This window comes from Hoplias malabaricus, chromosome 2 (genome assembly GCF_029633855.1).
Source record: "Hoplias malabaricus isolate fHopMal1 chromosome 2, fHopMal1.hap1, whole genome shotgun sequence".
Lineage (NCBI taxonomy): Eukaryota > Metazoa > Chordata > Actinopteri > Characiformes > Erythrinidae > Hoplias > Hoplias malabaricus.
In genome coordinates, this window is record NC_089801.1 from 42,811,167 (window position 1) to 42,826,643 (window position 15,477).

Genomic DNA, 15,477 nt, shown 5'->3' on the forward strand with positions numbered 1-15,477 from the left:
CGATCCTTTTTTTGTTAAGATTGTTTGGATGTCCAGATCCAATTTATATAATCAATTCAGAGATAATCAAGCGACAGTGGCCTACACTCTTTAAAAGATGCTTTCCAAAGTTGTTTTTGAGCAGTGCCAAAGAAACACTTTTGGTTCGATAAAGAAACATTTTTGGTAATATTTTTAAACTGAATTATTTAAATAGCGTCACAGTCACACAGCTCCAGGGACCTGGAGGTTGTGTGTTCAATTCCCGCTCCGGATGACTGTCTGTGAGGAGTTTGGTGTGTTCTCCCCTTGTCCGCGTGGGTTTCCTGGATATGCGGTTGCAGACAATGAATGAATGAATTCACAAAACTCTTTGTGGTTTTTTATGGACACAAAAGTCTTGCTTCTATGGCATTGCTCAAAAATTTAATTCACCTTTTTATTTATATCACCTTTATTTATAAGAGTGTAAAAACAAATTTATCATGTGAAAAATTTCTCAGCAAGGATTAATTTGGATATGAATTCATTTGATGCTATTATGTGATTTCAATATGTAAATGAGCACTGGTCTGACTGGCTGTCCAGAAAGGGGATCCAAACATCAGTGCACTCTGTGCATTTCAAAGCAACATCCACAGAATGTCTGGGTAAAAAAATGAATAACTTAAGACGTTATCAAATCCTGTAATGATCTGCCTGCTTCCTGACAGTCACGAACATCACAATGTTTAATAGATTTTCTTCCAAGCGTTTCCTAACCCAATAAGTCTGCAGCGCAGGGACAACCATCATACGAATGGGTGGGACTAAAGAGGCCAGTGTGAGCACTTGCCTTCATGGTTGTGACATCACAAACTGTGTTGAATTGTTGAGGAAAAGGAAGTAAAGAAAAAGAGACAGTTCAGCTCTCGTCTGGTCTGCACTCGTCTGTCATCCTCTAAGCCCTGCTCTCTTTCTTTTCACGGCGGATGGACAGAAGGACAGAAGGACAGTTGGACGACAGAACGCTGACACTCGCTTCATTTGGCTCATAATGAGACCTGTCAGCACTGTGGCCTCTGGTCACTCTCTCTCTCTCTCTCTCTCTCTCTCTCTCTCTCTCTCTCTTTCTCTCTCTCTCTCTCTCGCTATCTCTCACACACACACACTCTCACTCTCACTCTCTCTTTCATGGTCTCTCTCTCTATTTTATATTATCCCTTTTCATCTCTCTCTTAGTCTCTAACTCTTCCTCCCCACCCACCCCTCTCTCTGCTTTACACTGAAACAGAGCCAGAAAATAGTAGGGGAAAAAAGTATCACAATCTTGGCCCCTGTGACTTCATTATGGAACAAAGGATTTTCAGCTGGGTTTATCTGAGCATCATCAGTTTTAAATCTGTAGACATTTATTATAGATCCATTTTATTATATACTGGTGATTATAATAATATATGCCCCTTATTAATCACTTGTAGCTCAACCTAGCCACAGCAACTATGATGTCTATAAAATGCAGCATTTGGAGATGCTATTCTAAAATTCCCACCTAGACACTTTAGAGCAACAATAAGTCGCTTGTAAATATCAGTGTGGTTAGCAACATGTTATTCAGCTAGCAATACTGACAGAAGTGCTATGTTAAACTTCTCCAAAGAGCAATTTCTAGCATCACCCTAAAAATTAAAAACTACGCAAGAAGCCATAGCTACATCCTAGAAACAAAACCATGAATCTAACAACCACCTGGAACACCACAGTTACACTCAGCAACACTACAATGACCCAACGACCCGTTGGGATAATACAACTACACCCTAGCAACTCTACCATATCCCTAACAACTACCTGAAATATCATTTTTATTCTGTCTAGAAATTCAGAATGTCAAGTCCTCTAGGGTCACATGACTGTTGGCAAAGAGGTATTAAGATATGACACAACAAGTAGAGTCACTGTCACACATCTCCCGGGTCCTGAGGTTGTGAGTTCAAGCCCCGCTCTGGGTGACTGACTGTGAGGAGGTTGGTTTGTTCTCCCTGTCTCTGTATGGGTTTCACCCGGGGGCACTGGGCTCCTCCCACAGCCCCAAATCACACGTTGGTAGGTGGAGTGGCTACACAAAAGTGTTCGTAGGTGTGAGTGTGTGAGTGAATGTGTGAGTGTGTGTTGCCTGTAAAGGATTGGCGTCACCCCTCCAAGGTGCATTCCTGCCTTGTATCCAGTGATTCCGGGTAGGCTCTGGACCCACCATGACACTGAACTGGATAAGCAGTTACAGACAACGAATGGATGAATGATTTGTAAAAAGTACATGAAGCCACTGAAAAAGTAGCTGTTGTCACTTCTTTTTGTCACTTCTCTGTCTGTACAACTCTTGCTTTCTCTTTTGTTTAAGGTGTAAGAAAGATTAAATAAAAGGATGAACTGAAATATGGCTTGATCAGCTCTGAATTCGACTCTCTCTCGCTCTCTCTCTCTCTCCCTCTCGCTCTCTCTTGCTCTCTCTCTCACACTCTCTCTCTCTCTCTCTTTCTCACCCTCCTGCAGTGTTGTTATTTACCAGAAACCCACCCCCAATCTAAACTCCCCACCCCCCCACTCAGAATGTCCCAGAGGTCGCTGAGCTGAGTGACCATAACTGAGCAAAAATACTCTCCTCCAGCAGGTCAGAGTCCACTGTAATTTGGATTCATTCCGGCAGTCGATCTGCACAGCCTTCCCCACGTAAGTCTCACAGACAGAAAAAATGTGGGAAAGAAAAAAAAACAAGCTTTGGTGGGTTTTCTTTCAGTCTGAGCCATAAGTTCCCTCGCTGCGATATGTGCCACTGTCTGTCAAACCCAGAAACAGCCTCGACTGCACCACCAGTGACACAGCACCTCGTTCTTATCAAACGCCTTTGGAATACCACGCCAATAAAAGGGGAGTTGCTTTGTTTTTCTTGTGATTTGCAGGATTTCCTCTTTGATGTGACTTTTAGATGTTTAAAAATTTGTATAAACAAGGTAGATGTGTCATTTCTGATTTATTTTACGAGGCCTTGTTAGTGATTATACTGTTGTAATCCAACCTTTGTTCTAGTTCTTTTGAAGCCACATCCTAGCAACAACCTGGAACACCAGCTGAGAAAACCCACACAACTACCTGGGCTGCTACAGCAACCACCTATTAGTGCCCCAGCAATCTACTAGGATGTCATTGCAAGTAACAACCAGGTTGCATATAAAAAGCCAAAACAAACAAAAAAAAACCCCAAAACAAACAAACAAACAAACAAACAAAAAACAGTTATTAGTGTTGTAGCAAACGAGTGAGGTGACTTACCACTTAGCAAAAGTCTAGGAGCCAATTGGGAATGCTATAGAAACTGCATAGTCACAACATAGCAGTCAACTGGGGTGACATACAAACCATATAGCAACACTCTAGCAACCAATAAGGATGGCACCCAAACCATCTAACAATACTCTGGTAGCTAGATAGACACCAGCTAGCCAAAACATAGCAACCAATAGGGATGGCATAGAAACAACAAACAAGATATTAGCAACCCTGGAAATACCACTTCAGATGATTACAGCTACATGTATTGATGGTTGTGACATCACAAAACTGGTAAATAATTGCCAGTGTATTTCTTTTGTGGCATATAAAGTGACTGAAACTTGGACAGTGTCCTTAAAACTTTGACAAACCTGTTTGTGGTGAGGCCAAATAATGGCCCCCAAAGTTAGTTTAGCAGAGCTAGTGAAATTATGCTAGCAATAGGAACGATGTAAATGTAAATGAAACCCTGAATAAAGCTCGGCTCGGCTTTGTAGCTTTCTGCAGAGAAAATACTGGAGGCGTGTTAAATTGTAAGCTAAGCTAGTGTAAGGTTGCTGTTAAACCATGCTAGCTGACACAGGACGCCTGCCTCATTACCAGAAGATCAGGGTGCTAATCTCTGGTGGTGTGCGCCCAACGTTGGGCCATTAACCTTTCTGTAATTCAGGCTCATTTTGTTTTATTTTCCTTTCTAGGCTGCTATCGTTAGCAATCCACTACAAAGTGCTTCCTCTCTTGGTTTAAACAAACGCTAAAGGCGATGGAGAAACGCTACAACAGAAGTCTTTATTCTTGCTGCATGCGCTCAGATTAATCACTGGGCGTATTAACGCTGCGCTGGTGTTGCTCTGAGGCCTGTTATAATCGCCGTGCCCTTTCACACAGGCTCAGTTAATTAAGTGTAAAATGGATGGAGGTGGACGGGTCTGGGGGGGACAGGGGGAGGGACACCAGGACCTAGCGCCAAGAGCTGGGCAAGGATTCTGTCCTAATATTAACAGAGACTGCATTTTTCTATGCATACAAAATCGCTACTGAAATGCAAATTTCAGAACTGTACATCCACCCGCAATGGAAATCAATGGAAAAAGACTTCATTTGTGCAATCCTTATCTTCCCATTCAGGACATGTTCCCTCCGTCCAAATACTTTATAGGACACGGATGAAACCTTAAATCTTAACTGTCAAAGTAAATGGAAACTCATGTTTTTACTCATAATCTTCCATTCAAATTCTTGGTTCAGCTCCAAATATTCTTATTCATGGTTGGAATAAATCAAATCTTTACAGAATTTAATAAAAATTAACAACCCAACCTTGGATTGGGAAGCAGAAGCAGAAGATTTTCATGCCTTTCTACTGGACCATTCAGAACCAGAACTCTCTCTCTCTCTCTCTCTCTCTCTCTCTCTCTCTCTCTCTCTCTCCCAACACTAATGGATACTATATTTTATCACCTATATGCCATAATAGATGGGACAAAATATCTTCATTTTGCAGAAAAAGGAATAACTGTTCCAACTTTGTATTGAAGTCCTGTATTGTATTTTCCTACTCACTTTTTATGGGGCCATTTAGGACCAGCTCTGTCATCAATGGAGACTGAATTTTGGAAGGAATGGTAATTTTGCTGGAGGAAATACCCTTCCTAACTCTGAATGAAATTCAATGTATGTACGTTTCCAATCATATCCAACCTCCTTTGCTGATCCATACTAACGGGTGCTATTCATACAATTGTATGAATATGGAGTGGTAACTAGTAAGAACCAAAATGGAATGTATCCACGCTATTTATTGGTCCCTTTTGTTGGAATGAATTGAATTTTACAGGAGGAGGAATTAATGGAAATCAATGGGAAGTCAATTATATGTCCACATGATATTCGCCCTTTTTCACCGGTCAGTTCAGGGCCAGCTCGGGTGATGGCCGTTGGTCATCTTAGATGACTTTACTTTCATTTTCTTTTTCTATACTTCTGATCTGTGATCAGACTTATCCACTCGGGGGACCGAGGACTTTCCGTCAATTTGTGTCCACTGTGGGGTCCGGGTCTCAGTGGAGGACATTTGGCCGACGTGTGTCCTCTCTGGGGTCCGGGTCTCAGTGGAGGACATTCGGCCGACGTGTGTCCAATCGGTCCGGACCCTTGGTGTGTGTTGGGGACACACTGATGAAGTGGCATCAGAATTCAGCGCGCGGGACAAGCTCAGTAACGATTCATTACGCGATCAAAGGGGTCTCAAACACACACACACACGCTCTCTCTCTCTCTCTCTCTCTCTCACACACACACACACACACACACACACACACACCATTCCCCCCTCGCGGTCGTTTCTTGCTGCAAAGTTACCTCGAGACACACACACCGTCTTCGCGCCATAAAACGCACGCACGCGGATGGAACAGCACCATCAGACACACCTCTCTCTCTCTCTCTCTCTCTGTGTGTGTGTGTGTGTGTGTGTGTTGTGGTGGATCATTGAAATTCACGCCACGCGCGCACAGAGCCTCGAGCTCGAGCCTCTTGCAACACACTCAAAACAGCAGCAGCCTCCCAAACCTAAACACACACACACACAGAGCAGCAGGGCAGAGAAGTCCCGCGCCTTAGAGACAAGACTGTATGCGTCCGCGTGCGTGCAAAACCAGCAGAAAGAAAACACATTCTTATTTTCCCGAACCTCATCGCCCTTACCTTCAGCGCCTCGATATCCAGCGCCGTTGACCGGTGCTCCATTCCGCTCACAGCTCGCGAGCGCGAGCCCCGGACTCGCGAGCCTGAATCATTCGCTCATCCGTGTGTGTGTGTGTGTGTGTGTGTGTGTCAGTGCAGCGCGCGCGTCCCAAGAGAAGCGTCCCGCGGAGCGCGCGTGTATAAATAAACCTCGGTGTTGAAACGCATGGACCAAACCCGTGCTCGTGCACGAGCCTCGCGGCGGCGTCCTTCGCCTCCGCCCGCGCTCCTCCGTCTCTTCTCGGCGCGCGGGGCTCGGGAGGATGGAGAGAGAGGAGAGCACACAAACTTATCGGCGCGTGCACAAAAGGAGCGCGCGACCGGCGGCGCAGCTCAGCACAGCTGCTCGCGCATTTCTCTCTCTCTCTCTCTCTCTTTTTTTTTCTCTCTCTCTGTGTGTATGTGTGTGAGAGAATGTGTGCGGAATCCCAGGTCTTCTCGAACGCTGCGAAACGGGCTCGTGGCTCACAAAGAGGCGAGCTCACTGCGTCTGAGAGAGAGAGAGAGAGAGAGAGAGAGAGAGAGAGAGAGAGAGTGGGAGAGAAAGGTGAGTGGTAGAGAGAGAGGGGTGAGTGGTAGAGAGAGAGAGAGAGAGAAAGAGAGAGAGAGAGAGAGAGAGAGAGAGGTGAGTGGTAGAGAGAGAGAAACAGTAGAAAATAAGGTGAGGTAGAGAAATAATAAGAAACAATGAGAGAAAGCGGGAACGATAGTGAGAGTGTGTGTGTTTATTTTTGTTATCATTACTATTATTACAATAACTATTATTATTCTTTGTGTTTCCTGTTCTTTACAGAGCATGGTGCGTTACATCACAGATACATACATACCAAATGATAGTAAATAAAATAAAAATTATTTGAAAAAAAGCATAATAATAACAATAGAATAAAGTATATTAAGGATAAGAAGAATAATGATGATGAAGATGCAGCTTCATGGCTTGCCAGTGGTGCGCAGGGTTGTGTGAAGTGGAAGAATGCTGAGTACTGTAACTCGTATTTTCTTAACTCTCTCTCTCTCTCTCTCTCTCTCTCTCTCTCTGTCTGTTCTCTCTCTCTCTCTCTCTCTCTCTGTCTGTTGGCACGGGGGCGTGTCTGCGCTCCTGACCTCGCAGGGTCCAGCGACAGCTCCGGTGACGTCAGCTTCAAGACGGGCCATGTTTAAGAGCTCGCGCTGCCTGTGTGTGTGTGTGTGTGTGTGTGTGTGTGTGTGAGAGAGAGAGAGAGATAGAGAGAGAGAGAGAGAGAGAGAGAGAGAGAGAGAGAGAGAGAGTAAATAGCCTGTGAAACACACAACATGATCTATACCTACCTCACACACACACTAAGGGGACCCTGTTTCTGAGCTAAAAGTTAGAGTCAGGGTCAGAAGAAGACCCCAAGCACAGTAGATGGACAATGGACAAAGCACCCCAGAATGTCATTGAGTGTGTGTGCGTGTGCATGTGTATGTGAAAGTACATTTGAGAGAGGACACATTGGGGGTCTATGACTTCTGTGATGTGCTCCTCTCCCCGGGCAGTGTGTGTGTGTGTGTGTGTGCATGTTTCACTGTTGTGTCCTAGATAAATGGAATACATGCATCATCCTCTGTCTCCTAAATACTGGTCCAATGCTTTTGCTCTGGTTACACACTCACACACACACACACACACACACACACACATACACACATACACACAAACACACTCAAACACACTCAAACACACACACACACACACACACACACACACACCACCTGCATGTTAAGTTGCATGAGTTGTTTGTTCCCCTGTTTGTTTGTGTCTGTAAAACAGCATGTGTGCTCGCCTGTGTGTGTGTGTGTGTGTGTGTGTGAGAGAGAGAGCGAGAGAGAGAGAGAGAGAGAGAGAGATAAAGAAAGAGTAGGGTGAATGTGATATGGTGCAAGAGAGAGAAAGAGAATAAAGATAGAGGGATTAAAAAAGAGAGAATAAAGAGAGAGAATAGAGAGAAAATAAGGTCAGAGAAAGAGAACTGAGAGAATGAAGAGAGACAGGATAAAGAGAGAAAACTGAATAGAGAGGGCGAGAGAGATAGAGAAAGTAACCTCAGTTTGTCCAAACCAGACACCATGAATTCTGCTTCTCCATATTCCGCTCATTTCTTTACCTCCTTATCAAACACACTGGAATTCATGCACTACACCTATATAAGGAAAGAAACACATATGAGGAATGACATTCATGTATTAAAAACACAGCCACATAAAACAACACACTCACATAAGGAATGACATGCCCATGTAGGGAAAGACATGCCCACATGAAAAAAAAGGAAAAAAAAAAGGAAAGACACACCCATATTATAAACAACATGCCCATATAAGGGATGACTGGTACACATCAAAAACACAGCATTCCCATACATGGAATGAGACACCTCCACATAAAAAACAACACACCCACATAAAGAAGGACAAGGCCACATAAAAACAACATGGCCATATAAAGAACAATATACATATAATAAAAACACGTCCATATAAGTAACGATACAGCCACATTAAATAATAAACACAGCCACATAAAAATGAAACAACATGTCCATATAAGGACTGACCCACCCGCATAAAAAAACTTGCCCATATAAGGCCCGTCTCAAACGCATAGAGCCCAGTTCCCCTGCCCCATATTGCAGGGCAGAGGATCTCCACAACCCTGGATCCCACACTTGGCCTTGAGCATGATGCTGTCAGTGAATATCAATCTCTTTCCGTCTGAACGTTAACAAGTCATTCTCCAGAATAAAAGCCCTGAGAGCTGCAGAGGGAGCCCCTGGGTAGAAGCTCTGATGGAGCGAAACTGACATTTAACACATGGAGCGCTAGGTTAGCGTTAGTGTTAGCGCCAGAGCTGCTGACCTCCCTCTGACTGGCTGTGTGTCCACTCACAGGAGCATGAGTCACAACATGCATGTGGTGTTTTGGGGCATACCGGGGTTAGGGTGGATGGGGGTAGACGGGGCATTAGAAGAGAGCTAGGAGACTGGTAGTGGTAGCAGGGGGGTGCTGGTTGGGGGTAATTAGGATGTGTTAGAGAGTTAGGGTTTGTCCTGACAACAATGTTATATTAATTCAAACTGTCTGTGAACGTCAGTGCTATGTCATTATCAAAATATTGTAATCTTAGAAATATAATGCTAAAGCAGCATGATCACGCAAAGTCATCTCTGTCCAACAACAATGACCCTCATTTATTTCTGAAGACAATGAAGAGTTATAGGTAACTCTAATGTCTAATATTTAGCTTAATTAGCAAATTAACATTAATGCCGGTTAATAATTGATGCCTAGTAATTATCTACATTTGTACGTTCATACCTAGTAATTAGCTCAGTTAGCAACTCAATATTAGCTTAATTAGCAAATCTAGTACATTTCTTACATAAAATAGCAAATAATTACTATTAATTCATTTATTAGCAACAACATTAACAAAACATACCATTGATAAAAATCAATTATTTAATTCTTAAATTAATTAGCAACTCTCATGCCTTGGTTTAATTACAGACTCCAGTGTCATAATAATACCAAAATTAGCAACACGTGTGTTCAATAATTATCTAAATTAGCAATTTGACTGATATTAGCAAAATTAGCAACCTTAATACTATAACAGTTTAATTAGCAACGACAATACCAAATAATTACCTTTAAAAACACAAATGCATAATATTAAGCTAATGCTAAACACCTGGCTTGTTTCTAACAGTGTATGAGAACTAATTTTACTTTACAACCATGCCAGGGCTGAACTCTGAGACTCCACACAGTTAAGTGCTTTATTGGCTATAAACATGCTTTGCTAATTTAATAATTAGCTAAATCTGCTAATATTGTTTTAGCTCTTTTAAAGCCATATTCAAGTCTATATTTCCTAACTTATAAACAAATTCATGCCTGGAAGACCACACTTTTACAACAGTTTAGCACGTTATTAGCTCCAGTATATTTTGCTAACTAGCTCATAATTAGCCAAATCCTCTGTGATGAATGAGAAACATAAGCTAAAGCCCCACCAGGCAATAATAAGAGTTTCTGCTTATTTAACTCTGATTTAATGAGATTCACCTAAGGATAAATAGCCAGTTTGGACAATGCTTGTCTCAGGGGACTGTTTGTAGCATGAAGCTACAAATGCTGTAAATATCTAGGTGCTTCTATACAAAAGCTGTGGGAAAATAATGAAGAATATGTAAGTATTCTGTTTTGGCTGTGGGTGGATATCCTCTAGTGAAAGTGGTTTATCTTGGTTAAATAATGAGCCAAGGAAACAACAGCAACAACAACAACTTGAGCAGAAGTAATATAGTAGCAGATAAAAATTATTTTTCAAGGTGCAGTCAGTCATTTCTACCAGATAATATTCATGAAGCCTGTTTATAATTTTTATTTTATTTTATATATAGAAATGTATAGTATTAGTTAATGCTCCATAGACTGGGTCCTCCATAAGGGTGACAATTTCAGAACAGGTTTAGAAAAAAATCTCACTGGGTGTCAGTATAATGGCTGTATCAGTGGATGTCTCAGACACATTTTACTAAACCTATTATCAACATGGTCACCCCTATGTGGGGACCCACTGCATGATCAGCTGATTCATTCCAGGATCGCAAAGCAGGTTGACTCCTTGTGTAAAAATCATAATCAATGTTTTGCTGGTGAAAACAGCTGACTCTTGTTTTGAGGACAGGTAAGTAATGACTGGCCACCTCTGCTAGTGAGTCACTCGAGCTTAGCTAGCCCTGTGCCATAAGTAATGGGACGCAGCTGTATTTGTTCTTCACGACTCATTGGCTTTAATACAGCCCATGGCATGCTAGTCGTAATATAGCATTTAGCATTCAGACACTTTAATGAGTTGCTGCTTATCATTGGCTGCTCGTGCCCACACATTAAACAAACACACACACACACACACACACACACAGCTGAGAAAAGCTCATTACTCCTTCCTCTTGACCTATCAAACTCTCCAAATATAATCCTCCAAACAACGATGGTACGCAAAGCAGGCCTCTTAGTGCCACTAGCAAGGCCATCAAACATGCTAATAAATCTGTGTGTGGCTCGCTATACATTTGGGGAGAAAACTTCAGTTTTTAGTCACTGTTTGAATTACCACAGGAAAATTTGAGAAGGAATAACAGACACTGTGTTAGCAGCTAAATTTAAGAATACAACCACTCTGTGAGAACAGTTCTAAAAATTTAACATTTTTGGACCCCTGCATCTACCCAGTGTCAAGGGCGTAGGTTTTGCATGGATGGAGGTGACGTGTCCCCACAAATATACAGTGATTATTGAACTGTCCCCACCAAAAAACAACAGGCTGAATAACAGGCGACAGGTGGGGCGGGGGTGGTAGATTCATTGCCCAGTGTGCATTTTTTTTGACCCAGCTCCACCTTAAATGTGCTATGCACACTTGTGATTAGTCCTATATTGTACACTCTTAAAAAATATGGTTCTACAAGGGTTCTTTACTAAAGGAAATGTTTCTATATAGACTCGTGAGTACTTACTGAGCCATTTGCATGAAGGGGTTCATCAGATTAACAGAGAATGTGCTACAGATGGCAGCAAATTACTTAAAAGTGTTCCATACGGCAAGAAAAACAATTCCTCTATGGTTACTATGTCAAGCCTGTTACAACAGTAGAACTGTTTTTGGTGCCATATAGAACTCTTTTCTAAAAGATGCTATATAGAACCATATAAATAACACATTCTCCATCAATCTGAAGGACCCCTTCTTGATTCAAAGAACACTTTAGTCATGCAAAGGGATCTTTAAATGCTCATGTTTCTATATATTACCATTTTAAAAAAAGAAAGAAGAACCATCTACCCTAGTAGAACCATCATTTTTTAAGTGTGTATCTTCCCCAGAAGAACAGGCAAGACAAGTTCATTTATAGAGCACCTTTCGTATACAATGCCAATTCAAAGAGGTTTACATAACAGTACAGAAAAATTACAGTAGTAGTAATGTATGTAAAATAAAATTACATAATAAAAAATATAGAAGATAATAAAAAATGTAAAAGCAATTAAAATAAACTAAATTAAAATATAGCACTTTGAAATCAATCTTATGTTTAATCGGTAGGCAGTGGAGTGATCTGAGAAAAAGAGTGATGTGCTCGGTTCTCTTTGTTCTGGTAAGAATTCTAGCTGCTGCAGACTTGTGAGGTCCAGTAAGAATGCAAGAATTAATACATTCATTTGTCTAAGTCTGGTTGTGACACATAATCTTTGAACTTTGATATGTTCTTGAGTTGGTAACTGCATACCTATGATAGGTTATTTTATTATTTTTTATAATGTATATACACAGGCCTAGAAGACCATTTCTCATATTCTCCTTGTGATGAGGCAAAGGTGCTGCCCATTACCAGAGACTATGTGAGTGTGTGTGAGTATAATGCTTACCTGTTAAACTTACCTGTTGTCTGTTCTTCATAGAGTCGTATTGGGCCAGCCCACGGACAGCTAATAGGAGGGGGGATATATTGGGTTAGGTTAAATAAATAATAAAGGATAAATAAATGTTAATATGAGCGCACATTATTTTGGTATACGGATATGTTTTATTAAGGCCTTGTGTTGATTTGTTTGGTTACACATCACACATGAACACCATCCAAACATATCCAGCCCGCTTCTTGTCTGTTTGAAAATGTCATGGATGTTGGACTGCTTGTATATTTTGTGCATGTCTTATTTGTGGAATTTGTTCCACCATGTTAATGTTGGCTTATATAGATGCAGGGAATATGTTTTACAAGAACAATTTTTAAAAGATCAAACCTATGACAAAACCTGCTTACCCAACCCCATGTTAGTTATAACTCAGGATTAACGTGTACACACTGCTAAATCAACAGAACACGTGGAAATGAAGCACTATTCTGGTCTTAAACGACTAAAACGTCCTCTTTAAGCAGCTGTAGTGCTCATTAATGAGTTCATGAGGGGCTTCGGAGCAGACCAATGCGATAAAGCCTGTTTAAAATGTGTTACAACGTGCAGCTTAGAGCTCGTCCACCGCGTTAAGCAAATGATTAGCGCAGCGCTGGCCTCCACACGGCAAAACTACACTTCACATGATGCAGCGGGGGACGCGGCCGCGGCTCAGCCAATCACGTGGCTCGTTGGTTCCTCTGCGGCGAGAGGTAGGATCTCTCCATCATGGCGGTTCGCTGCGGGTTATTGATGCTGATGGCGCTTTTAGTGCCGCTTTATTTTCAGCACGGAGCGGCGCAGAAGAAGAAAGAGGTACCCACCGCTCTCTCTGTTTATGTTCATTCGGTTTATATATAAATAAGTCAATAAATAGGCTTTAATCCCGAGCTGTAAGGACTGCTTGGTTTCTAAAGCACTGGACTGAACGGTGCCTGATCCTGCTCCAATGTTAGTGTTTATTTTATTATTATCGGGGCTTAAAAGCTGTAATATGATATACACGGTTTCGGGGTGTTGTATGTGATTATATTCTTGTAGAAGTGCTGTGTTTACATCATTTCAGCAGAGCTGAGTGATATGAGCCTGTATTTTTTTTCTGAATAGTATTGGGGGTGTCTCGGGTTGATGAAAGACAGAAAAGAGGGAAAAAAGAAAGAAAAATTAAAAGTAACATTTCTCAGATTTACCTTAAATCGTTTTCCCAAAGAAGGAAGGATTTAGCTGAGCGATATATATATAGATATATACATATATATATTTTTTCTCATGAGATAATAACCTCTGAGTCAAAGCTATTATTAACATTCAGCTGTAGATGTACATGAGACTATTGGCATTAAATAATATTCATTCATTCATTCATTCATTCATTATCTGTAACATTATCCAGTTCAGGATCGCGGTGGGTCCAGAGCCTACCTGGAATCATTGGAGGCAAGGCGGGAATACACCCTGGAGGGGGCGCCAGTCCTTCACAGGGCAACACACACACATTCACTCACACCTATGGACACATTTGAGTCACCAATCCACCTACCAACGTGTGTTTTTGGACTGTGGGAGGAAACCGGAGCACCCGGAGGAAACCCACGCGGACACGGGGAGAACACACCAACTCCTCACAGACAGTCATCCGGAGCGGGAATCGAACCCACAACCTCCAGGTCCCTGGATCTGTGTGACTGCACACTACCTGCTGCGCCACCATGCCGCCATTAAATAATAACGCTCCTTAAATAAAATAATGGTCTTTTCCTGCATAAAGATTCATAACTATACTGTGCTATTAAACTGAAAACATACAGAGCAAAAGTAGCAAAAATTTGATTTGTTCTTTAAAAAGTCAATTTCCAGTTAAGCAGACTTCACCAAAGTGCTTCCCCCTATGTGTACTCCTGTACATTTAGTATTTGTGGGAAAAACAAAACAAAACCATCCTTCAGCCATCAGTAGGGCTGGCCAATATGGACAAAAAAAATCATATCTAGATATATTTTAGTTGAATGGTGATATACGATATATGTTGTGAAAAATAATGTGAAAAACAGAACATTTTATAAACAGAACATTCAATTTTGCGCGTTAGCTCCACCTCATCCCTCAATATTCAAATGAAAATCATATGTCCATGTATGTTTAAGACAAATGTTTTCATTAACTTTACTCCATAATTGTACATTTGAAAAAAAAAAATCAGTTGTAAAGCAAAGCAAGTAAGAGAAACATTTTTATTTATCAAAATAAATACTGAAGTACATGTCAAATGACTGTATTAATTTTCAGACCTACAGCCTCTGTAATAAAGTGCTTTTAAGAACAGTGTAAAGGCATTGGCTATGTGCTCCCAGTGTGGACTTCTGGGAAATAGCTCATCTACAGACACACATTTTAATCTCCCAATCTTCAATAAAGAGGATAGTCACTCTCAAATAAGGCTCACAATGGGATTCGATCATATATCTGTCGTCAAGGCAAAATGGTTTACTCTCATGACTGGACAATTGGTATCGTGCATCAGGAATTTTAATCAGCCTTTTGGAGTGCTTTTTCTCTACCCTTTTGCTATGTAGTAAACTACCACTTTAGTAATACCACTCCACTTTGTACTTTTCTTTTCATAAGGCACAGCGTTAGCTAATGAAGCTTGCAGTGCTGTCTGAACTGGTTTAGGGAACTGTACTGGGAGGTGAATACTTCAGGACAGTGCAGCACCTCGGAGTTTGACAGCTTCATACAGAAGTTTGTGCTGCTGTTGTAAGTAGTGAAATAGGCTGGGAGTACCCCCTGCATTTTGATACTACCTCCTTACGGCATTCCCTGCAGATAGCGGTTTCTGCTACTCATCTGACCGGTAAAATCCAAACCGCTGTTCTTCTTTTTCACACTCTGTTTTACTCGGCTCCATTGTTTGTGTCATACATACTGAATGTGCATTGTCATTGTCTTGCTGAA

General features: G+C 41.5%; 2 protein-coding genes across 2 annotated transcripts in view; one reads left to right on the forward strand and one right to left on the reverse strand.

The window, feature by feature from the left end:
- Positions 1-6,271, reverse strand: part of LOC136686857 (zeta-sarcoglycan) — a 141,698-nt gene extending 135,427 nt beyond the window's left edge. Inside the window, exon 1 of the mRNA XM_066660884.1 lies at positions 5,995-6,271. Within this exon, the coding sequence (XP_066516981.1) occupies positions 5,995-6,036 (42 nt within the window). The 5' untranslated portion in view covers positions 6,037-6,271. The remainder of the gene's footprint in view (positions 1-5,994) is intronic.
- Positions 6,272-13,190: 6,919 nt separating this feature from the next.
- Positions 13,191-15,477, forward strand: part of tusc3 (tumor suppressor candidate 3) — a 48,921-nt gene continuing 46,634 nt past the window's right edge. The window contains exon 1 of the mRNA XM_066660019.1: positions 13,191-13,338. Coding sequence (XP_066516116.1) covers positions 13,252-13,338 — 87 coding nt within the window. The 5' untranslated portion in view covers positions 13,191-13,251. The remainder of the gene's footprint in view (positions 13,339-15,477) is intronic.